Source organism: Bufo gargarizans, chromosome 8 (genome assembly GCF_014858855.1).
Source record: "Bufo gargarizans isolate SCDJY-AF-19 chromosome 8, ASM1485885v1, whole genome shotgun sequence".
Classification (NCBI taxonomy): Eukaryota; Metazoa; Chordata; class Amphibia; order Anura; family Bufonidae; genus Bufo; species Bufo gargarizans.
The window spans coordinates 144,644,256-144,669,512 of NC_058087.1; the positions used below are offsets into that span (position 1 = coordinate 144,644,256).

The 25,257-nt window shown below is 44.5% G+C and overlaps 1 protein-coding gene across 1 annotated transcript in view; it reads left to right on the forward strand.

Annotated features, from left to right (window-relative positions):
* Positions 1–24,817, forward strand: part of MARF1 (meiosis regulator and mRNA stability factor 1) — a 31,772-nt gene extending 6,955 nt beyond the window's left edge. Inside the window, exons 2-16 of the mRNA XM_044304517.1 lie at positions 478–656; positions 1,746–1,826; positions 2,879–3,115; positions 5,696–5,812; positions 5,903–6,078; positions 6,404–6,624; positions 7,124–7,266; positions 8,391–8,524; positions 9,835–10,037; positions 10,436–10,663; positions 10,926–11,156; positions 11,993–12,205; positions 19,699–19,759; positions 19,841–19,996; positions 22,359–24,817. Of these exons, the coding sequence (XP_044160452.1) occupies positions 478–656; positions 1,746–1,826; positions 2,879–3,115; positions 5,696–5,812; positions 5,903–6,078; positions 6,404–6,624; positions 7,124–7,266; positions 8,391–8,524; positions 9,835–10,037; positions 10,436–10,663; positions 10,926–11,156; positions 11,993–12,205; positions 19,699–19,759; positions 19,841–19,996; positions 22,359–22,579 (2,601 nt within the window). The 3' untranslated portion in view covers positions 22,580–24,817. The remainder of the gene's footprint in view (positions 1–477; positions 657–1,745; positions 1,827–2,878; positions 3,116–5,695; positions 5,813–5,902; positions 6,079–6,403; positions 6,625–7,123; positions 7,267–8,390; positions 8,525–9,834; positions 10,038–10,435; positions 10,664–10,925; positions 11,157–11,992; positions 12,206–19,698; positions 19,760–19,840; positions 19,997–22,358) is intronic.
* Positions 24,818–25,257: the final 440 nt, after the last annotated feature.

The following is a 25,257-nucleotide window of genomic DNA, read 5'->3' on the forward strand; positions in this document are numbered from 1 at the left end:
GTCTTTTTGAGGGCATCTCTAGTCTTAATATATTTCTTGCACGATCATGAAGCAAATTTTGCATGCAAGAAGCCTGCAGGTTAACTCCTGAACAGTATCTGGTTTGGTGGACTTGATTATTAGCGCAGACAGCACCGTGGCTCAGTTAGCACCGGTGCCTTGCATTACTGGGGTCCTAGGTTTAAATCCAACCATGGACAACATATGCGTGGGGTTCATCCCACACTCCAAAGACATACTGATGGGGAACTTAGATTGAGTCCCATTGGGGAGATTAATGCTAATATCGAAGTGCATGAAATAAATAAATACAAATATTAGCCAGTCATCTATTTCCTAGGCTGCCATCAATGTGGTCCTGACCCTGGAGCGTAACAGTTTCTGCCTATGGGAACAATGGAGTAAAGAAATATTAATACTTTTTGATTATTCATATTACCTCCTAATCTTTAATCGTTTTCTTTCTGTTTCTCTCAGTTAAAACATATCGAGCTCAGCCCTCACACAGACTATCAATTAAAGGCCACAGCAAAGATGGAGAATCTCCAGGAAGCAATTTGTGCCGTCAACAGTCTACATAGACACAAGATAGGAAGCAAGAGAATCCAGGTGTCCTTGGCCACAGGGGTAGCTAATAAATCCCTCTCCCTGCTAAGGTAATATGCAACGTTCATATACAGAGCCCTTTGCAAATAACATTAAAAGGGTTTTCTCACTATCCTAAACATAACCCATTTATTAAATTTCATAAAATTATAGTCTGCAATGTATGTCATTGTTAGAAAATGCTTCTTTGTCAAGTTATTTGAGGCAAAATGAATATATTTTTTTTTCACCCTATCATTTTGTTCTTCTGGGAGACAAGCCGCGGCCTGGCAGCATCTTTCTCTGTTCTCCCCATAGAATACATGCTCGGCCGAAAGTGTGTGGGGGAGTTGGGAGACGGAGATGTCGGGTGAATGATCGTTCGGCGACCGCTATTGAATGTGTATGGTCAGCTTAATTTAAAAGAAAATAACAGCGTGCCCTTGGATTATCAACAGTCCATTGTGTCCACAGCCACAGATTGGGGTGGGTTCACATTGCGTTTTTATGCGTCCATTTGACGTAAGAGGAAAAAAAAAAAAGGATACAAAACCGCAGCAAACAACGTTTTTGTATCCTGCAGAGTCCGGTCTTTCATTACTTAAACAGTAGCAGTGTTTGTGATTGCAACCTCTTTTATAAATAAATTAGATTTCTAGGGTAACGTTAGCAAAGATGGCGGCAGGTGCTTTCAGTATAGAACCCATAAGAGCAGGGGATGAAGTTATGAAGGACGTGTTTTTACAGAAATGGATGCCATGTGTATTATGTACTCATGTAATTTGTTTGTGGGAAATCCCCTCTGATGCCCATCTCTTTCCCCGCCTCACACAAATGCCTAGGCCCCTCATATAGGTTATAGTTGCCCGGCTCCCTGGCACCCAACGACGGGGGGAGCCAATAGCAGGCAGTGACAGGGACAAGCCTCCCTAGCATCGTGGGTGACGCTAGAGAAGCAGCAGTGGCCATGTGGGCATCTGGAGAGATGTGGTGGGTGCCGGAAAGTGGGGCAAGTATAACCTATATGAGGGGCCTCGGCATTTAGGGAAGGTCATTATAGAGGTTGGCTAACCCCTTTCATGGAGCATGTATGGGTCAGACACAAAATCTCAGTGCGCCCGTGTGCTCCACTTCTAATCAATTTCTTCTTCTCTAAACAGCTTTGGAACAATTGCCATCCTGCAAGATGCGCCTGCTTGCTGCTTACCTTTGTTTAAATTTACAGAAATCTATGAGAAAAAGTAAGTGATTAACATTCTCATTAAAGGTTAGAAAAATATGTCTGTCCACGGGCAGTCTCTGTTCTCTCTATTCACTCATTGTATTTAGAGGGTTATCTCCAAAAACATGTAATGGAAAGGGAACCATCGCCATGAAAGTGCAGTGCAATCTGCGGGCGGTGCTCACCAGATTGATGTATAGTCTTGTGGGCAAATATTTCTGTATAACGTTCGTCCCCAATAATCTACCCTACTGTCGGGCCGTGTAAACCCGCCATTAGAATTCAGTAATGGGGTATATTGTGTTTTTTTGGAAACAGGACTACCCCTATAAACAGATTATACAGGATTAGAAAACCACAGCTGCATCTGTCCACGAACGTTGCCACATCGGTATAGGTTGTCTGGCAGCTTGCCGCTATTGAAGTGCCTACGGCTGAGCTATAATGGCTGACACAACCCATCAACACAGTTTCTGGAAGAAAGCAGCCATGTTCTTCTAGACTTGCATAGCTACAAAGACTGCTGACACGGCTGTCCTTTTACTCAAAAGCCTGTTGGGGTACATGCACACGTTCAGGATTCATGTGCGGAGAATCCGCACTGAAATCCACAGTTGTTCGCAGGCAAATCTGTGCGGTCAATCCGCATTAATTGGTGCGGATTTGCGTGCGGATTCGCGTGCGGATCTTCCGCATCTGGATTTCACTAAGTGAAGAAAATCCGGTCAGGAAAAAAATAATAGACATGTCGCGGATTTTAAAATCCGCACCGCAGGTCAAAATCCGCGTGGAAAAAATCTGCATCGTGTGCATTGAGAATTTCAAATTCTCATAGAATACAATGTACATGACCTACGGTGTGGATTTTCCACACGCAAAATCCGCACGCGATCCTGATCGTGTGCAGGGGGCCTAAAGCTGTTTAGTCTTCAAATAAAGGAATAAGAAATATAAACCTCTTCTGTTCTGCTCCATTGTCTAGTTCTGAGTGTGGGTGAAGCCAAAATAGTGAACTTTTTTTATTTTTTTGTTCCCAGAAGTTTAACCCTCTCTTGTTTTCTCTACTTTTAGGTTTGGACACAAGCTGATTGTGTCAGATCTGTACAGATTAGCAGATACTGTTACCATCCGTGACCAAGGAAATGGTAAATTGGTCTGTCTTCTACCAAGCTTTCAGGCAAGGCAAAGTCCATTAGGGTCTTCTCAGTCACACGATGGCTCTTCCACAACCTGTAGTCCTGTGGTATTCGAAGAGCTGGAGTATCATGATCCGGTCTGCAGACTGCACTGCACCAATAAGAAACTCTGGTATGAAGCGGCGGCTGTTCTGCCTGAAACATCGGCTGATTTAATTTGTGTAACATACTTCTGATATTCGTGTTGGTGCCGGCCAGATTATTGGCAGCATTGCGTCTTTCCTCCATAGTCTGTTACACTGATGCAACACCTTTCTGCTCCAAGTTTTCTTTACTATATACATAGAAACTATAGAAACATTTTTAGGAAGTGTTTGACTGATTTTGTGGTTGGGTGATGAAAAGGTGTAAGAGCCACTACTGGAAAATTTGAGATGACTGTTTAATTATGCATTTTGGGAATGGCTGTCACAGTAATCTGTAATATCAAGTTTGCTTGGTTGGGTGGATGTCTCTTGCTAGACAGCCTGACGTCTGGAGACTGAGCAAAGATTTTGGCAAATGCTAAGTTGTGTCGTCTTATAGCATAGCAGCCCTAGGTGCTGGTATTGGACAGCAGCTAAATGGAGACACAGCTGACATGGGCAGTCTAAAGAAACGGTTTCACTTAAATCTAATAAAGGTTTAATAGTGAGGTCCTAAGGGCATGTTCACACAGCTAAAATCCACGGCAGACAAATCGATGGCTGAAGACAGGTTGTTTTTGGTGGTGTTTTTAGTTAAGTTTTTCCTGCTTTATCATTGACTTCTATGAAATGCACAATGAAATCTGCTTCAAAGAAGTAGAATGTTTTCTGAAGCAGTTCAATTCAGCTACACAAAAAGCTACCATTTTTTACACTGTACACAAGGAGTGTCCATGTTTTTGTTTTTTAACATTTTAAATCAATGGAGAAACTGCTGGTGGTGTCTTAAAGGGGTTGTCCAAGTTATATTTATTGATGACCTATCCTCAGGATAGGTCATCAATATCAGATCGGCTGGGGTCCAACACCCGGCACCCCCGCCGATCATCTATTTGAAGAGAATGCGCAAGCTGTGCCAGCGGCGCCTCCTTCATGGTTTACCTTCTCGCCGGTGCATCTGCAGCGGTGAGCAGGTGTAATTACACCTAACCGTCCCATTCATTTCAATGGTATGGATCGTTCCCATACACTTGTATACCCACTAGATTTTATCACCGGGTTATAATGAATATATAATGCTGAGAGCAGCCCAAACAATTCAATGTACTAACACACCAAAAATTAACAGCAAATGCATGTGTATATAGCTGCTGCCCCCCCACAAGCCCCATACTGTATGTAATGTCTCCTTTTGTGGCTGCTGCCAGCTGCCCCCATACTGTAATGTCTCCTTGCGGCTGCGCTGCTGCCCCCATACTGTAGTCTCCTTGTGGCTGCTGCTCTCATCATCATGTCTCCTGCTGGCTGCTGCCCCATAGTCCATTATAACATCTCCTTGTGTCCCTCCCCATACAGTATAACGTCCCCTTGTGTCCCTCCCCATACAGTATAACGTCCCCTTGTGTCCCTCCCCATACAGTATAACGTCCCCTTGTGTCCCTCCCCATACAGTATAACGTCCCCTTGTGTCCCTCCCCATACAGTATAACGTCCCCTTGTGTCCCTCCCCATACAGTATAACGTCCCCTTGTGTCCCTCCCCATACAGTATAACGTCCCCTTGTGTCCCTCCCCATACAGTATAACGTCCCCTTGTGTCCCTCCCCATACAGTATAACGTCCCCTTGTGTCCCTCCCCATACAGTATAACGTCCCCTTGTGTCCCTCCCCATACAGTATAACGTCCCCTTGTGTCCCTCCCCATACAGTATAACGTCCCCTTGTGTCCCCCCCATACAGTATAACGTCCCCTTGTGTCCCCCCCATACAGTATAACGTCCCCTTGTGTCCCCCCCATACAGTATAACGTCCTCTTGTGTCCCCCCATACAGTATAACGTCCCCCCCCATACAGTATAACGTCCCCTTGTGTTTTTTCTTTAAAACGGGTATTTATCGCGATATATATCGGTATCGCGATAATTTTTTTTTAATATCGTTATCGTCTGAATATTTTTGATATCGTCCAACCCTACGTGAAACCAGCCTTATATTGTCTACAGTGTGCCTTATCTGAGTGAGACTTTATCCTGGTGCCTTCTTAATGTCGTCAGAACCAAGGTCATACCACACATTCAGTTCCATCCTAGTAATCCCTCTAAGTAGGCTGAAGTTGAACTCGCACAGAATATCAGACAGAATAGAATATTGTCAATTGGTTACTAGAAAAGAGGTGGATACAGGATAGATGGATATTGCGGTGCGCAAAAAGCTGATTTGCAAAATATTTGACGTCTCTTGTATTTTTTTATTTTTTTGCAGACCCATTCACTTCTATGGGTCATGGTCCACAATGGCGACCAAGAATAGGAAATTTCCTATCTTTTGCGGAACAGATATATGGATGTGGAAAGCACACTGAAGACATGTGCTTTCCACATATGTATGTCTGTTCCACAAATGATAAAACCTTGTCCTGTACCTGGCCGCAATATGCAGACCACAGACCTGTTGACGTCAATAGGTCTGCAAATGAAAAGGATGCAACAAGTACATACTTATTGATTTGATACTTTGACATTTGATTTAAATTATTATAGATATTTTTTTTTTTTTTATGTTTCAGCAGGCATGATTTTGATCCAGACTCTTACATAATCCCGTATGTCGTCCAGTCTTTAAAAATCTTTGCTCCTCAAGTTCACAGCCTCCTGCAGTCTCATGAGGGCACAGTTCCCCTAATAAGGTAAGCATGTGATTGTGCTGGGAGAATAAGTCATGGTTTGTGTTATCTCAAACCCCCAGTAATGTATGTAATGTTTTTTTTTTTTTGCAGTTTTCTTGACTGCTATGCTGCAGAGTTCAGTGCAATGCATATAGTAGAGGAAGGACAGGGAGGAGTGCCGCTGGAACATCTCATCACTTGTGTGCCAGGGGTTAATATTGCAACTGCACAAAATGGCATAAAGGTTGTCAAGTGGATACACAACAAGCCGCCACCTCCAAATTCTGGTTAGTGTAGCATTGTTTTCACCCATTTGACTTGGGGTCTATACACGAATGGCAAAACATCTGACGCCTAAACAGCGGATCCCATTAAGTCAGTGGCTTCTGCAAGATTTGATTTGTGTGTTTTTACATAGATACTGCCAATGGAAAAAAAAAGTCAAAAAAAAAAATCTTTAAATACATTTTTAAGGTTAAAAATGTTTAAAGGATGACTCCTTTTTATACATGCATGCCTAAAACTATCAGATCCCTGAGATAATTTAGATGATTGCGCTTTCAGAGTTGTTGTATCACTGATCCTCTTCCAACCCAATGTATTTTTTTTCAGATCCCTGGATGTTGCGGTCCAAAAGTCCTGTTGGCAATCCTCAGCTGATACAGTTCAGCCGAGAGGTCATTGATCTATTAAAGAATCAACCGTTTTGCATAATGCCAGTCTCAAAATTTATCCCAACATATCATCATCATTTTGCAAAGCAGTGCAGAGTGTCCGACTATGGCTACTCTAAACTGATGGAACTTTTAGAGGCCGTGCCACATGTTCTACAGGTATTTGGCTTTTTCCTATATTCTGAAACAGAAGCTAGGAATATTAAGGCACGTATTTTAGGACTGTTGTTTTAGACGACGGTCTTAATAAGCCCCCTGCTCTGCCAGTGGATGGCCGAAGTTATGTAGAGGCTGGCGCCTCTACATAACTTCGGCGTATCCACCGCCAATTCTAAATGTAAGTCTGCTTCCTTGCTGTCTTGCATTTAGACCATTTTCTGCTCCTAAACCAGGCGTAGAAAATGATGAATGAGACGGGCCTGCCAGTCTGTCTCCTTTTTTGCCCAAGCCATTCCCCCCCCCCCCCTTTTTTTTTTTTTTTTTTTTTTTTTTTTTTTTTTTTAGACCTGGCATGAGTGGGGAAGAAGACGCAGATTCTGCCGTAACACAGCGTGTAACAGATGATAAATTACCCCCCATTGTCTGTGCAATGAAATGCACCCCCTTATATATATGTAATACATATTAACCCTAACTTGTATTCATTACTGACTTTTAGATCCTCGGTATGGGCTCAAAACGCTTCTTGACTCTAACTCACAGAGCGCAAGTGAAGCGATTTACCCAAGATCTTTTAAAGCTCCTGAAGTCTCAGGCCAGTAAACAGGTCATTGTAAGAGAGTTCTTACAAGCTTATCATTGGTAAGTAAGGATGGACGATGGGCACCTCTGCAGGGCACAGAGTTTCCATTAGTGACTTCGGTAGATGCTTTTGTTTAGCTTCTGTTTGCTGGCTAACACGGTACAAATATACCGTATGTTTCCGCTTTGAGATGCACCTGATAAGACGCACCTAGGTTTTTGAGGAGGAAAATAATAAGAAAAAAAAATGGTGGGTTTTGAACGAATGGTGGTCTGTGGATGACGTGCTGTTGTGGGGGATCTGTGGATGACGCGCATATAGCATCTTATGTTGGTCCCCCTCATGGCCCTATGTGTCACAGTAATTATCAATGTGTCCCCTCATGTCCCTGTGTATAGTGACCCCCCCCCCCCCCCATTACACCGGCCCCGCTCACAGCAGTCTTTATATGAGAATTTTATTTATTTAATGCTCAAGCAGTGGCTCAGTCTTTGTTAAACTACCCTAATCGTCTGTCATAGTACTCACTAGATCACGCAAAGCAGCGGTCAGGCCGGCAGCGTAACCTCACTGACACACGTCAATGAGGTTACGCTGCTGGCCTGACCGCTGCTTTGAGTGAGCTAGTGAGTACTACTACAGACTATTAGGGTAGTTTAACAAAGAGGGAGCCACTGCATGAGCATTAAATGACTACACGTTACATATGAAGACTGCTGTCAACGGGGCCCGATGTAATTGAGTCCAGTGACTGCACCGGGCCCCGCCGCGAGTGCAACAGCAGTTGCTGCCTCCAGCTCCTCCCATCCCGCTTAACTGATACATCGCAGGCTGCACTGTGCAGCATAGAGGCCGGCGATGCATCAGTGTCAGCCATGCACCGCTTTATAAGACGCACTGCAATTTCCCTCCCCTTTTTTTTTTTTTTTTTTTTTTTTTTTTTTTTTTTTTTTTTTTTGGGGGGGGTGGGGGGGGGGGGGAGGGCGCTAGTGTGTCTTATTAAAGGGAAAAATACTTTTTTTTTTTTTTTTTTCTTTTTTTTTTACCTATGCATTCCATTATAACGATCGTGTTCCTCCTGCCACATCCTACTGTGTTCTCAGGTAGTTTCCCCTTCATCAGAAAAATGATCTCCTCTTTCCAGCTATGTGTTTTTCTTACATTGCTTGTGATTTTATAACAGGTGCTTTTCAAGAGACTGGGATGTCACAGAATATGGAGTATGCGAGTTGGTTGACATAGTATCAGAGATACCTGATACCACAATATGCGTTACTCAGCAAGAAAATGAGATTGTGATCTCAATTCCTAAACGAGGTATGATAAACCCTGGATTGCAGTTTGTAATGACCTATCCACTTGCCATGCCAAACTGTAAATACCGAGACAGGCTAGCCGGTTTCCAGAAGGTGTATATTTTGGTGAGGTGTGGAAATGTCCATGCCCAATGCCAATTTCTCCCCATTTAGGAGAGTACCCTTGACACAAACTAATGCCTGACCCTGAAATTCAGAACTGGATCAAGAGGTTCACTAAGACTACATACAATGTACGTGTTCTGTTGATCTTTTCCAAAATGGGTTTGGACCCAGCGGAGTGAATTCAAAAACTGTCCTCAGGTTCTTAGGATTTGTGATGCTTTTACTGGCAACAGTAGATTACATTCACACTGCACATTTGTCATATGCATCAGGAAAGCTGCCAGTATAAAATTCAGATAGACAAATGTATCATTCACTTGACTAAAGCCAAAAGCATATCTATACTTTTGAGTGACCCCTGTATAGAATGGACAATACTGTTCTATTTACTAAGGCATATACGGCACTGTACAGGTTCTTTTAACATGAGTGCCTGGTTACCTATACAGAACAGAAAGACCAGCCCTCACTTGGTAGTTAAATCTTGTTTCTTTAATTGTCATATAGATACAGTATTGTGATGCGTTTCGGCTCTAGCAAGAGCCTTCCTCAAACAGATGTTTGAAGAAGGCTCTTGCTAGAGCCAAAATGCGTCACTGTTAACTATACAGTGGCATAAGTCAGTCATCCATCGGGCAATCCTCTGAGGTACACAGCAAGCGCAGTGTGAATGCATTGAATACTGCAATCCATGTGCTTGTCTCGATTCGGATGAATGGAATGGTTTTCATTGCCAGAAATTTCTGCCACAAATCTGCTGTGTGAATATACTCTAAGGCTACATTCAGACGACCGTAAGTGTTTTGCAGATCCGCAAAACAGATACCGGCTTTGTGTGCACAGGGCCATCCCTGTATAGAAATGGCTATTCTCGTCCTTGATTGCGGACAAGAATAGGACATGCTCTATAATTTTTGTGGGGCCACGTAACGGAAAAATGGATGCAGACAGCACACATTGTTCTGTCCGCATCTTTTGCAGCCCCACTGAAATGAATAGGCCCGCACCTGTTATGCAAAATTGCCGTGCAGATGCGTACCCAGAAATATGGGCGTCTGAATGCACCCTAAGGGCCACAGCACTTGGACAATCGAGTTTGTTCTTCAAAAAATGGTAATTGAGGAAAGATCTACAAATGCCTAATAGCGCGTGTCTGCTCTTTTATATCTCGACAATAAGTAAATACCTTTTGTACCAATTTTCTAGAACGTACCCCAGAAGAGATCGAAAGGACAAAGCAGTTTTCGAAGGAAGTGGTGGACTTGTTGCGTCACCAGCCTCATTTCAGAATGCCATTTAATAAGTTTATTCCATCCTATCACCACCATTTCGGCAGGCAGTGTAAACTTACGTATTACGGGTTTACCAAACTGATTGACCTCTTTGAAGCCATACCAGAAGTATTACAGGTGAGTAAAAGAGGTCATTAGATCTCCTAGTAGTCACACAGTATGCAATGTGTTGTGGTCGCGCAGCATGCGATGTGTTGTGGTCACTCTTTGTGTCATTAAACATTTTTTTATAGGAGGTTTATAGTGTACAAATCATTGCTTTGTTGTCACACCCTCACATATAGTTTACTAAGGCATGCTGCTGTTACGCCAGACTCCGGGGGCCATCCACAAGGTTATAGGACCTTTGTTGCATTACGAATGTACCGTGAATATTTCATGCATCCAGTGTCATTTCCTATCCCACATCCTTGTAGTAATGCGCACAGTGAATGGGATCATGGGGGCATCATACAACGTAAATCCTCTACTCCCCGCTTATAGGTCTGAAATCTCTGCATTGCTCACTTTTGTAGGTTTTAGAATGTGGTGAGGAAAAAATGTTGACCCTGACAGAAATGGAGCGTATTAAAGCTTTAGCTTCCCAGCTTGTAAAACTTCTACGCTCTCAGAAAGACTCCTCCTTAATGATGCCTGACTTGCTTACTGAATATAGCAAGACGTTTGGCTACAGCCTGAGGCTCCACGACTATGACGTCAGCTCTGTACCAGCACTGATGCAGAAACTATGCCATGTTGTTAAGGTAACCGAACCTCTAAAATGTCATGCAGCATCCATTCTGCACATTGGGAGGATGGCACTATATCACAGTGGTGGTGTGCGTAGCTTTATAGACTTGTCATGGGTGCACAGGCTGTTGGGGTGGCTACAGATCAAGCATTGTGCTGGTGGAGAGAGATTATATTAAATGTTTTTGTTTGTCAGTCTACACTTCACATCTCATTTAATCTTTTACTGACAAGTGGAGAGTTATGCTATAGTATTGGTGTGTTGCTTCTTTTCAGACTATAGACACTGCCTCGGGGAAGCAGATCCAGCTGATCAACCGAAAGTCACTGCGTTCACTAACTGCACAGCTCCTAATTCTGCTCATGTCATGGGATGAGTTGTCTCTACTCACCGTCAATCAGCTACGGCAGATATACAAAAGTATCCATGGAGTTCCACTTAATCCATGTGAATATGGATTTGTGTCCTTGACTGAATTACTAAAAAGCCTTCCCTACTTGGTTGAGGTATGCTGTGCTGTGATTTCATTTGCTCCCTATTGACACTATTTTGTTAGATGTTATTGTGCAGTTGGATACTTATAAAATCCCATTCACCTACTGTGCCAGAGAGGTACATAGTTTACACCACATGTACTGAAATGAGAGGGCCCTTAGGGGTTGGGGAGTCAAAGTTTATCTTTTTTGTGTTCCACTACTTGCAATGACTTAGAAATTTTGTCATCTTTTGCATAATGGTGGGTTTACATGGCCCTATAGTCAGGCAGATTATCAGGGACGAACATTCCTATGAACGCCCATTCCCGACAATCTGCACTTCTAAAGGTGTCATTCACGCCGGCAAGTAAATTATCATTTCTGGGCAGCAGATTGTGCTGTCTAAACAGCGATCTGCTGCCCAAAAACAATGCAGCTGTATAAGGACGAGTGATTGCAATAGCAATCACTGGTTCTAAGGGTCCATTCACACGTCCGCAATTCTGTTCCGCATTTTGCGGACTCATTCATTTCTATGGGGCCACACTATGTGCTGTCCGGATCCGCAATTTTGTTCCCGAAAAAAATAGAGCGTGTCCTATTAGGCATTTTCTATTATAGTGCCGTTTATGTGCAGTCCGCAAAATGAGGAACGCACATTGCCGTTGTCTGTTTTGCGGATCCGTAAATCACATACGGATGTGTAAATGGACACTCATACTGTGGAAGTGATTGCTGCATGAAAATACTAAGCTTCACCCCTACTTAATGAGCAGCCAGTTGTTTGGGTAATAGACTGCTCCTCGGGCCATGTAAACCCACCATAAGAGCGTGTACAGTTTGTAAGATGTCTATTCCTTTTACAGGTGCTTACAAATGACATGACCGAAGACTGCCTGCAGCTGACATCCCTGTATTTGTTTGCAAAAAATGTCCGTTCGTTGCTGCATACTTACCACTACCAGCAGATCTTCCTACATGAATTCTCAACTGCTTATAGCAAGTATGTTGGAGAAGGGCTGCAACCCAAGCAATATGGCTTCAACAGCCTGGAAGAGCTATTGGGAGCAATTCCACAGGTAAGTTATCTGTTTAGGAGGTGAGGACATGTTAGACCATCTTTGTGTATGGCCAAAGTAAAAAGGGGTTGTCTATATAATTTTTTTTTTTATTATTTTTTTAATCAATTGAAAAAAAAAAAAAAAAGGTTTCTTGTGAATGGCATTGGGGGACACCGCACCATGGGTATATGCCCAGCTGACACTAGAAATAAAGTGGGCTATACCCTCTGCACAGGCACTAGACTAACCAGTTTTACTCTAGTGTCCGTAGGAGGCAGACATGACCTGCTCTTTTTTTGCCGGTCTTGCTGCTTTTTATTTTATTTTAAAAAAATAATAATAATAATAATCTGAAGGTCTTGACCTGCTGCAGGTTGGGGCTCAATCGTGGGTTTCCACTTTTTATTTTATTTTTTTACTAGTTTTATTGAAGTTTAATAAAGAGGCATGGACATTACATTATGATAATGATATATCCCGCGCAGGGGAGATCTGACCTTTATCTCATAACAGTAAAAGGTGATTGCTTTGTACATACATTCTAGCAAATTCCACAATGGAGCCTATGTCAAGGCTAATTAAAGAAAGTGTACAGAACACAAGAGTCCAAGTTTCATTGAGCTGCTGACGAACAACTGTCATCCAACGCTGAATACATATGTAATGGGTGTAAGGACAGAGGGGAAGAGCACCACTCCCACCATACTTTTTGAAATTTCTGAGGACACTTCCTGTGTATAAAAACTAAGTTTTCCATGGAGACTGCATGGTTGACCAGCGCTTTCCACTGGCCTATTGTGGGTGTTCTATCTACCATCCACCTCAGGGCTATGGCCTTCCTGGCATAGAATAGAGCCTCCCCCAGGAAAATTTTCTGATAGTGTGTCCACGTCTCCTCATCCAATACTCCAAGGACACATATTTTGGGACACACTGATACCGGGGTAGGAACCGTGGTTGACAGAACATCCACCACTCTCCTCCAAAAAAAACATAAGTGCTCACACTCCCACATCAAATGCCAGAAGTCTGCCCCAGGGGTATGACACCTACTGTGGGTTAGCCTGCCCATTTTGTACAGTCTAAGGGGAGACAGGTAGCTTCTGTGCAGTATATACAGCTGGATCAGTCTATTATTGATCAAAGGGGAAACCTTAGTGGGGGGTCAACAAAGCTGCCTCCCAATCCTCCGCAGATAGTGTCGGTATGGAAACTTTCCATCTCTACTCCACCACAAGGGGCTGAAGCAACATTACATCTATTGCATCGGGAGTGTGCTTTCAGGCTCACCCATAAACAGGAGGAGATCAGCAGCATACAGGCCTATTCTTTCCTCTCTGCATTTCTATAGTTACTCCCAAAAGAGACCTATTCTGTCTTATCCTCAGGGCCAGATGTTCTATTGCCACCGCAAATAACAGTGGAGACAAGGGGCAACCCTGCCTGGTTCCTCTGGAGATTTAATGACTAAGACTGCATCCCATTAACTAGGATATTAGCTGTAGGTCTCTGGAACAAGATTTCTATCCATCTTATAAACTTAGGACCGAACCCAAAGCACCCCATAATCTCCAGCAGGAAGGGCCATTCTACAGAATCGAAGGCCTTGGTCGTGTCAAGGGACGCCAAGGCCCAACGCTTGTCTGTCGCCACTCCTATCTGAGCCACAACCTGCTCCCTTCTGACATCTTCAGAGGTCGTTCTGCCCAGGATGAAGCCTGCCTGGTCCTTTGTGTACAATGGAAGTTATTACCTTGTTTAGACAAGTAGCGAGAAGCCTAGTTAGAATCTTATAATCCAGATTCAATAATAAAATCTGCCTGTAGGAGCCGCATTCAATCGGATTTTTATCTGGTTTCAGAATAACAACAATGGTAGCATCATATAAGGAATCGGGGAGTTGATGATGCTGATGGGCCGCTAAGTATAATTTAAGGAGTTTGGGCCGTAGAATGTCAATATTTTTGGAGTACACCTCCACAGGGATCCCGTCAGGTCTCGATGCTTTCCCAGCGGGCAGCTCCTTCAGACAGTTGGATTTCCTCCAGTGGTGTTATATCTTCGTCTAGTAGGTTCCTGTCCTCCGGACTCAGCCGAGGGTGGAGGACCTCTGATGGGTACTTTCGCAGCTCCGTGATATTCCGCTGCAGAACTTTAAAGAGTCTGGTAAAAGCCCCTTAAGCTGTTCAGGATGCCATCCACTGAGTCTACAATCGGCGCCTTAGGGCTCTGTACACTTATGACGGGGGGAGACATATGGTTGGTTCTAGCTATGTGGACAAGAAGCCTTCCTGCCCGATCCCCAGACTCGAAGGACTGCTGTTTCAAAAAGAACAACCTGCGCTCACTTTTTTCTTTAAGATGCCTCAAGTATGATCTACCTCTAGCCATCCACTAGTTTCTGTTCTCCTCTGAAGGGTCAGAGCGAAACGACACCTCAGCCTCTTTACATTTTGCGTGCAACCCCAGTTCCTTACGCATAGACTCCTTTTTAACGTAGGATATAGAGGATTTTAAGCAGCCTCTCAGGTAGGCTTTTAGCGTATCCCAAAGCAATAAATCATCCGCCTCCTCACTCAGCATCTAAGAATACTTGAAGCTGATCAGGGACTCTGTCATTTGGGGTCATCAGAGAAAGCCAGAAGGGATAAATTCTCATCTTTCCTCCCCTAGGAATAACGCCTGGCAACCTTAATCGTGCCAGTACAGGGGCGTGGTCCGATGGACCCTGTGGTTCATACTGAATGTCTTCAAGATCAGTGAAAACTGCAGCATTGCCCAGAATAAAATCGATCCTAGATAGAGCGCCTCTAGCAGGCGTGAAACAGGAGTATTCTCTCTGGTGCGGATGTCTGAGTCTCCACATGTCCAGCCAACCCATCTCTGCAGTAATTCTGTACAGGATAGTAACAGGGGAAAAACAGTCAACCCTCTTCCCCCCCCGCTTGATGATATCTGTCCAGGCTCTCCTGCATCACCATATTAAAATCCCCCATGCAGAGCAGTCGAGCATTAGGATATTTAACAACAAAGCCAAATGTCGTCTGGAGCAAGGAGAGATTAGCAGGGGGAGGATTGTACAGGTTAACTACAACATAGGGAGCATTATTAATAAACCCATATACACATATGTACTGTACCTCTGAGTCTACCACTGATTGCTGAACCTCCCACTTAAGGCTCCTGTGGTCTAGTAGGGCCACTCCTCTAGAATGTGCAATACGCTTGCAATGACCATTGAACCCATGGTTTGATAATTCTCCTCCCAGTCTCGGGTGTCATGAGTTTCTTGCAGACCTAAAATATGAGGGCTATATCTCCTTATATGTGAGAATACAGTGATCCTCTTGTTCGGTGCACCCAAGCCTATCACGGTCAGGGACCCCTGGATAATACGCAAAATCCTTATCCATACACAGCAACACCTCCAATCGGGAAGAACAAATGCCTCCCTTCATCTCTGGTAATTTCCACTCCCTCTCACCCGAGTAGTGGCCATTTATGATCCATGCCTTCAACAAAAAAAGTAGCATATACGTTTGCATACTATCAACCAGGAATATACATATAGTGCAAGCACAACTCTAGTCTGCACCATGGTTGACGTGGTTGAGAGACTGGACACTGACAGACGCTGGTCAAAGCAATCTCTACCTTTATTACAAAGAGTAAACGTTGTATACATCTTCAGAAGAGGGTAGTCCTTTCTGAGGCTTAAACATTTTCATTGGTCAAAGGGGAAAGAGATAAGAGAAACAGAGAACACTCTGACATTTATGCTTTATCTCCCCCTTGTTTCATGCTTGGCTGAGTATAAGGTCACGATCCTTCCAGTTAAGCAAGCGGGCAAGTAAAGGCTGTGGTGGAGATGGTCTGGCGGGAACCCGTTGAGCCCGCTCAACAGCATAAGCAGCAGAAAATGTGGCTCCAGGGAACTGTGCTTTAAACCACTGCTCTAAGAAGTTAGCTGGATCTTGACCTTCTGCTCTCTCCAGGGATGCCTAGAATCCGCACATTGTTGCGCCGGGCCCGGTTCTCCAAGTCGTCACACTTCTGATTCCACAAGCTGACAGACCTTTCCACATCTTGTAGTTTCATGTTAAGTGGTCTGGTGAGATCCTCCAGAGCTGAGACTCTGTCCTCGGTCTGGCGCACCCTCTCTCTGAGCTGTTGCACGTCCTGCCTCAAGAGACCCTGGTCCACCCGTACCTCTTTGGTTTTGCAGGTGAGAGAAGATTGGCAAGAAGAGATCGCTGTCAGGAGCTGGTCAGAAACTGCCTTCAGGGTGAGTTCAGGCTCTCCTGCATCCTCGGGCTTCACATGCTGTGCGGCCTGGCCTCGCGTAACTACCGTGCGAGGAGTGGCAGCGCCACCGCCACCATGTTGATTCTCCTGCCGAGCATATTCCTTAAGTTTATCAGCCGCAGATTGCGCCTTGCTAGGGCCCATCTCGGGCTTCCTAGGCTTCCTTCTTCTCATTTTGTACTTCCTACACTGAGTTTGGAGTAGACAGCTTGGCAGGATAAGTCAGGATACTATACGGGGAACGGAGCGGCTCCTAAGTGCGTGCGCTCACATCAGCAGTCACGCCCCCGTGGGTTTCCACTTTAGTTGAACCCCCTGCGGGCATATACTCAAGTACCTCACCGGTCACCAAGTCCCCTTCCTCGCTACTCTAGTCCCCGGCTTTTTCGGGACTAGGCCACATTTTCTCCACTCTGTTCCCGGGCCCTTGGTGTTTTTTTTCTTTTTTTTTTTTTCTTTTTTCGTATGGAGTCCCTTAGATCTGTGATTGCCTCACTGGAGGAGGGCAAGTTTCTGTCGTCCATTGACATACAGAATGCCTACCTGCATGTTCCCATGGCCCTGTCTCATCAAAGGTACCTTCGCTTTGCGGTAGGTTCTCTACATTTTCAATTTGTAGCTCTACCCTTTGGCCTGGCGTCCTCCCCAAGGGTCTTTACAAAGGTATTGACTCCCCTTATCGCCCTTCTCTGTGCCAGGGGAGTTGCAGTGATGCCATACCTGGACAATCTTTTGGTGAAGGCTGCGTCACGGGAGGACAACCTATCCAGCCTCCACCTTTCTGTACTGTCCCAGTTCGGGTGGCTGGTGAACCACCCCAAGTCCTCTCTTGTTCCCTGCCAGAGAATGGATTTCCTGGGCATTGTCTTTGACACACTCCTCGGGCGAGTGTTCCTTCCCCAGGACAAGGTTGCGTTTCTCCAATCAGAGGTGACTCGCCTCTGTGACCCGTCCCCTCTGCCTATCAGGACGTGCATGCGTGTTCTGGGATGGATGGTTGAATCCTTCGAGGCAATTCCTTATACCCAATTCCACACCCGGCCCCTTCAGCTCTCAATCCTCTCCTGGTGGGACAAGTCTCCGTCAGGCCTTGATCACCTGATCTGCCTTTACCCCCCAGGTCCGCCTGGACTTGTGTTGGTGGCCGATTTCAAACCCCCCCATCCCATGCCGCCCCCCCCCCCCCCCCCCCCTTCCCGCATTGTCTCCCTTCGGCAGATCCTTTCTTCCTCCACGTTGGCAGGTGATTTCCACCGATGCCAGCCTGGCGGGTTGGGGGGCGGTCTTTGGGTCTCTCAGCAGCCCAGGGTCAGTGGGTAAGTCTTCACTGCAGATCTATGTCCTGGAGCTCAGGGCCATTTTCCTAGCTCTTTCCAGTTCGACACCCCTCTTCGGCAATCTCCGGATCCAGACAGAGAATTCCACTGTTGTGGCTTATCTGAACCACCAGGGGGGCACCAGAAGCGCGGCAGTCCTGAAGGAAGCCTCCAGCATCCTGCGGTGGGCGGAGGAACATGTTCCCGCCCTCTCCGCTGTACACATCCCTGGAGTCGACAATTGGGCTGCAGACTTCCTCAGTCGCCAATGTCTCGACCCAGGCGAGTGGTCTCTCCACCCAGAGGTGTTTCTCCAACTCTGCCAGCATTGGGGAACCTCCGATGTGGACCTCTTTGCCACCTATCTGGACCACAAGCTTCTGCTTTACGTTGCCAGGTCTCGGGGCCCTCAGGCTCTGTCGGACGCCCTTGTCCTTCCATGGTCCCAGTTCAGCCTACTGTACCTCCTCCCTCCCCTTCTTCCTCAGGTGCTCAAGCGCCTCAAAACAGATCGGGTTCAGGCGATTCTGGTGGCCCTAGACTGGCCTCGCAAGGCGCGGTACACAGATCTCGCGTTTCTGCTTGCCGACGTCCCATGGCGGCTCCCAAATTTTTTTTTTTTTTAAATGGGACTTTCAGAAGATGGTAGCATATAGTGGTATCCTTTTCATTTTGTACGAAAGAAGGTGTAGCCAGCAGCAAAAAATTTGTCTTCATTTACACCAGTTTTGTGATGCAAGTGAAGCCAGAAAACTACGATGGCTCCAATCTGTCTTGGATTTCTGTCTAGGTGCACAGACTGCTGGAGTATGTGCCTAATAGGATGAGGTGTGTACGTCCTCCAGCAGTACAAGGGATATCAAGGCGCCAGTATTGATAAATCTCCCCCTAGTGTTTCTACACTTCTCTTTTTATTTTTTTTATTTATTTTTTCTTCTCTGATCTGCTCAAAAAGGGGGCAGAGCTTAGTGGACCATAGTGGAAAGGGGGCGGTACGGAGCCTAAGATGTGGCATTTTGAACTAAAATTGTGCCACAATTCTAGCAGAATAATCAGACCTAAATTTAGCCAGCCAATAGCTTGTATAGAGTCGGAGGAAAGTTGTCTGTACCAGCACCACATGTATCATGCAGCCTGATCCCCTGCTGCAGGTCTAGACAGCCCGACTAAGCTTGCACCATCTACAGGATTAGTAAATCTGGGCCACTGTCTGGCTTGCATGTCAGCAGTCTTTTGGCGCTTTAAGCCTTTATAAGGGTACAGTTACATTCACACCACCATATGTATTTTGCGGTCCTTAAAATAAGGATGACTTCCATGTTGCATACTTTTCTTTTACGGACCGGTTGACCACATTTTGCTAAGTACAGGACATGTTCTATAATTTGTGGAACATACCTATGGATGCGGACACTGAAGACATCTGTCTGCTTTCTGCATGTCTATTCTGCAAAAGATAGAACATGTCCTGTTCTTGGCTGCAAATGCAGATCACTGACCCTTGAAGTTGATGGGTTTGCAACAAAAAATTAAATCGTATGCAACATGGATGTCATCCATATTTGGCTGATCTACATTTGAGGACCGCAAAATACATGCGGTTGTGTGAATGCCACCTCAAGCTGAAGGAAATAACTGACTGGGTTTCAGCCTGTCACTTCAAGCAATTGCGTCTAAGCTGAACAAAAAAAAATAATGGCCACACCACCAAAACCCCAAGCAGTTCTACTGAACTTGGATCAGCATGAAACTCTGTGGTGAGCCCAGTTTAGTTCGATAAACTGCACAATGGCTGCCTTACAAACCCTAAATTGGGGTATTGGAAAATGAATTTGGGTATGTCCGGTGGTAGTTTACAGAAAATGACTCCTGTTATTATCTTACTTTTAGGTGGTTTGGATTAAGGGGCATGGACATAAAAGGATTGTAGTGCTGAAGAATGACATGAAGGGTAAGTGAAGTTCTTATTACCAGTTATTTATTAGATGTGACTGTTTTTTAAAAACTAAAATAATATTGCAATTTTTTCCAGTTTGTCATCAGGCAGAAAGAGAACTCCTGTGCCTCTCTTCACCCGTCGATCTCTTGTGTGGCCCTGTTCCTTCATGCCTTCCATCTCCACAATTGCATCCTGAATCAGTTGTTCAGGAGTTTGGTGACCTCATACAATTTGAAGAACATTTCTCTGGTAAGTTTGTTTACTGACTGTGGCCTCAAATCACGGACGGTTCCACCAATCTGTGGGCATTGTGTTATAAAGCAGGAGGGGCTGAGCAGACTGATACATAATTTTGTGGGAAAAGATTCAGTTTTACATGTCTGCTCATTCTTGGGTATAGGTGTGCGGTGGCGGCCCTCGGCATCTCCTGCTCTATAGTATGCTGTCTGTGGATCAGATTGTATGTCCTTTTAAAAGACTTTGTATTTTAGCTAAATAATAAGTCCCCCTGTAAATTATCTTACTGTGGGGCATGTCGTGTTTTGTTACTGTACTGCTGAGAGCATCCGCGGGCAGTAGAAGTCCTAGGATGACACAGAGGCAGCAAATGTCTGGATAGAGCTCTTTGCATTGATTAATGGCTAAGGTGCTCTGTCTTGGTGGCCTCATGCAAGAATGTGGAAGTAATGAGGCTTGCTCCCTATTCCCCCTACTAATTCAGGTTCTGGAAGCTGATTAGCACCTTTGAGCTCTGTGATGCTAAAAAGCCTTGGGTTTAAGGCTACTTTCACACTAGCGTTCGGGCGGATCCGTTCTGAACGGATCCGCTCATAATAATGCAGACGGAGGCTCCGTTCAGAACGGATCCGTCTGCATTAAAATGGCAAAAAAAAAGCTAAGTGTGAAAATAGCCTCGGACGGATCCGTCCAGACTTTCAATGTAAAGTCAATGGGGGACGGATCCGCTTTAAGATTGAGCCACATTGTGGCATCTTCAAACGGATCCGTCCCCATTGACTTACATTGTAAGTCTGGACGGATCCGCACGCCTCCGCACGGCCAGGCGGACACCCGAACGCTGCAAGCAGCGTTCAGCTGTCCGCCTGTCCGTGCGGAGGCGAGCGGAGCGGAGGCTGAACGCCGCCAGACTGATGCAGTCTGAGCGGATCCGCTCCATTCAGACTGCATCAGGGCTGGACGGCTGCGTTCGGGTCCGCTCGTGAGCTCCTTCAAACGGAGCTCACGAGCGGACCAGCGAACGCTAGTGTGAAAGGAGCCTAAATGAGTTGTCCCGTGATGCACCCTTTGTCACTTTGCAGGCTCCATTTTAAGGATAGCCATGGGTCCCAGAGGTGGCAGAGCAGCGCACTCGGCTATTTTCAGAAGGCCCCCTTGAATTGAATGGGAATCGCACAGTGCAAGCATGGCCATGTGGAAATGGCCGTGCCAGCACCATTTCCTGTAGAAATGAATGTACGGTGGTCGCACATGTACGGTGCACCCTCAGTCCCCAATGTCCAAGATAGGACGACCTCTTTAGAGGGGTTTTCCGGTTATAATGATTTACTAAGAAAGTGTCCATGGCCTTCTAAAACAGAAAATTGATACTTTCCTGCTCCAATCCTCTCTGATGTCTCCATTTTCCGGTACCCCCTCTGTTTTACATCCAGTGGTGCATGTCACTAGGCACCACTCCAGCCAGTGACTGGCTTCAGCAGTGGTGTGATGCTTTTGGCTATATCACTGCTGGAGTGGTGCATGTCACTAGGCACCATTTGGCAGTGCGGAGGACTGGAGCAAAAGGAAACAGGCAAGTATGAATCTGTTTCAGTAGGCAGGCTGCGAGCACTCGCTTAAAAATCGTAACCGGAAAACCCCCTCTAAGATTGCACACATTCTATTGCATTTCAATATTTGCAATAGTGCTAATGTATTATGATCTGTATTATAAGAATATTTTATATTTAGGATCTGTAACGTAGCATGACTTCCACAGATTTGAGAATGAGTAAGATTATGCAGACTAAGTGAATAAATAAATATATTTACTAAGTGTGATTGACTATAAGCTGAGACAGATAAATCACATGCAGAATAAGAAGTAAACAAACCTCATTAGCCTAAAAAAATGGGGTAGGGCTCCAGTCGGTCATGCTATAACCCATGGCTGTCTACCAGGTTATAATGCATGACGGACACCCCAGGGTGTACAATACTTACATCCCACCTAGGATGAAGTTCCTGGTGGAATCCCAGTAAATTGGTGCAGACCACAGTTATTCCCATCAGCCCCTCCTCCAGTGTGCATCACGCATGTCTCTGAGATCCCTCAGGAAGGTGGTCTTATCAGCAGAATAAGGGATGACACAGAAATAGGAAAAAGGCACAAAATTTATGGGACAGAACAAATCAGTACTTAAATACCCTTACCGTTCAGGATCTTTTGTAGAGACCTCTCGTGCTCCTAGTTCTAATGTTGACTCTGGAAACCTGCTCATGCTGACTTTCTTTACTGCCAGTCCAACACAAGCTGCACGTGAAAATTTAATATTTTTTAAATTGTGTATAAATTTAATTTTAGTTTTATTTTAATAATGTGGTTTCCTCACAGGCTTGGTGAATGACGGCTCTCAGAACACACCGTCTAACTATTTGCTGTCGGACGAGAATGCACCTTCTAATGGTGTAGAAGAGGCAGCAGAGTCCTCTGTCCCTGACCAGACAGAGTCCAGGTTTTTAAAGCAAATGCTGGAAAGCCCAGTCAAGAAACAGAGTCGCAACAGAGTCAGGCTGGCTGCAAACTTCTCATTCGCACCTGTTACAAAATTGTAAGATTTCATTTCTTCACGCCTGCACTAGGACACACAGGGTTCCAGCTTATCTGTATTCTTTACCAAGCCGTGAGCCTGCAGCACTCTTGGTCCTATACCTTTATCTTCTGCTTTAAAAGCTTTTATTTTTTTGAGCATTGATGGCGATTTTGAGACCTTGTTGTATAGGTTTCAGTATATCAATGGTGGAAAACGTTGTGTGCAAAACCAGTTAATTCACTTTTATTTCATCAAGGCCTCTCCATAAATATAACCCCACATCTCGGTGTGACTTTGTCTGGTAGACTGTTTACATCCATTTCTTCAAGCAGTATTATTCTTAAGGCATGGTCGGTCAGCTCGCTGTCAGATCTACTTTTAACCCTTAACTATTTCAAAGGCTCCACCTTCTGCGCCCCTTGTGAAGACAATCTTGCACATTGGCTTTCCCCTTCCCCTTTTCCATATTGGCACTCAAAGAACAAGATGCTTATTTGGGGATGTAGGGATTGACTGTTCATGCAGCAAACTTTAGGAAATAAATTCAGCTAATTTTATTTCTTTTTATGTCAAGGGCTGTTTCAGGTGACTTGTGAGGACTGCGCGAATATATTTTTTGGAAGTTGTTATACAATGTAAAAAAAAAAAAAAAAGTTACTTCATTTTGTTTCTGTTTTGCACTGAAGAACTCCCATGCCCAGCCATATGATCCAGCATGACTTTATTTCTTGTGTGATCCACAGATGAGTTTCAAAGAGTCAGATGTGCTTTCAGTTGTTTCGCATTGACTGGTGGAAAATGTCATCTTGACCGTGTCTTGGAAAAGATGTAAAGTTGTGTGCAAATAGGTTTCTGATTTTCTTTTTACATTACTATGCATCAAGTGCATAAATCATGGATGACGGAGCAGTTGCAGATGTAGCACAGTCAACTTCAGTAGATACTGCCATTTCCACTGAAACAGAAGGGGTTGCCTACAAGTGGAGATGTCAAGGTTTTCTGGGTGAACCTTGATTTTGGCTTAAGATTTCTTTTAAGACTTGGCAGACGAGGGGCAGTGATGGTTTGATGGGATGGCATATTTGTCTTTTTAACTGTCTGTAGATGTTTTTATTCATATCGACTGGGTTTTTGGAAACCTTTTTTGTGAGTTTAGGAGAACTTGCAGGATGTTTTTTTTTTTTTTTTGAGAAAGGCCACACTTTCAGTAAAGCAGGTGGACTTTGTTTGACTGCATAGTGTCAGAAGGCCTCGGATTCCTTCTAGGCTAGCCTGGCTTTTACAATGGGTTGTATTTGCCAGGTGAGAAATGGTTCCTTTGTAGAACCTTCTACTAAAAGGTTCTACCCTTGTTTTTTGTGTTGGGATCTTTGCAATACGGTTTGAAGAGAGAAGGAAGGGTCCATAGCCATCTCAAACTCGAGTACTTTTACGGAATGGCTATTAAGTTGTTTTACCTTCTATATTTTGCACAGGGATCTTTTAATTGTGGCCACTTCCAGCTGAAAGTTGTAGCTACTGTGTAGGTCGAAGCATTGAGTGTATGTCTGTTTTCATATTTTTGTTTCCTTCTGCACTTCTAAGCTCGAGTCCCTGCTAAAGACAGTTCCTCTAGTAATGGTGACAGGTTCAGATATGAAGTCCAGAACAACTTTTTTTTTTTTTTTTTTTGTTTTTTTAAAGGCCGCTTTTAAATAAAGTTCAGTGTAATCTTATGCATGAATTCTGATCATCAGGTGGGCATAAGACTATGTATTCAAGCGTTTATGGTTTCATAGCATGTAACTACAAGTCACCTGAAACACTCCTATTACAACATAGTTCTGCAGAGTGATCAAAAAGCTCCTTGCAGCATAAGAGGCAAATTATACTAGGGATAACGGCTATGGATTTTAGTTTCCCTCTACATGTGGCCATCTCCTTTGGGGAAAAATAAATCGACTTTGATATGGATGTAACTTGCGTCCTGCTATAAAATGGACAATGTCTAGTACTTACGTTTTTCAAATCTGTATAAAAGAATTGGGGATGAGGCTGGTTTAGTACTTTATTTGGAAGAATAAATGTTTAATTTTGTAACTAAAATAAAGAATAACCACTTTGTGGAGGCTTTTGAAGCTGTCTGGGCTTAAAATAATGCACTGTCTTCTTTCTTTCTTTTTTTTTTTTTTCTTTTTTTTTTTTTTTCTTCCCTCAATTTTAAGTCTCAATACGTCATGTTTGTGTTTTGGGACCAAATTCTTGTGTGTCAATAAACTATTTGCAAGCATTCTCATGTAGTTAAATTTTTTTCGTGGTGTGTACATCAGATGTCTTTGGGCGTGTCAAAGCAGTGATGGGGGAGTGTCTATGTAAATGGGTGGGAGGGGCTATAAACAGGCTGATTGTTAGGGGCAGTGTTGGCACTGACAGAGAAAGGAGAAGTGCATCATGGGTTTGGTACATACGGGATGGAAATAAACCGTAGTGATTTGTTTGCATGGTGAAAATGAGTCTGGAAAGTCCAAACTGGCAACAAAACAAAAAAATGTATGGGGAAGATGTACATGAGGTAAGTAACTACATGAACATATCTGTTAAAACCATAGTAATCCCGGAAAACCTTTAACCTGCTCAGGACCACCGTACGCAGGATTGCGTCTTTGCGGCGGTCCTGTTTCTCTGGGTGGATGCGCCGGTGCGTCCTCTCGCGAGATTTCG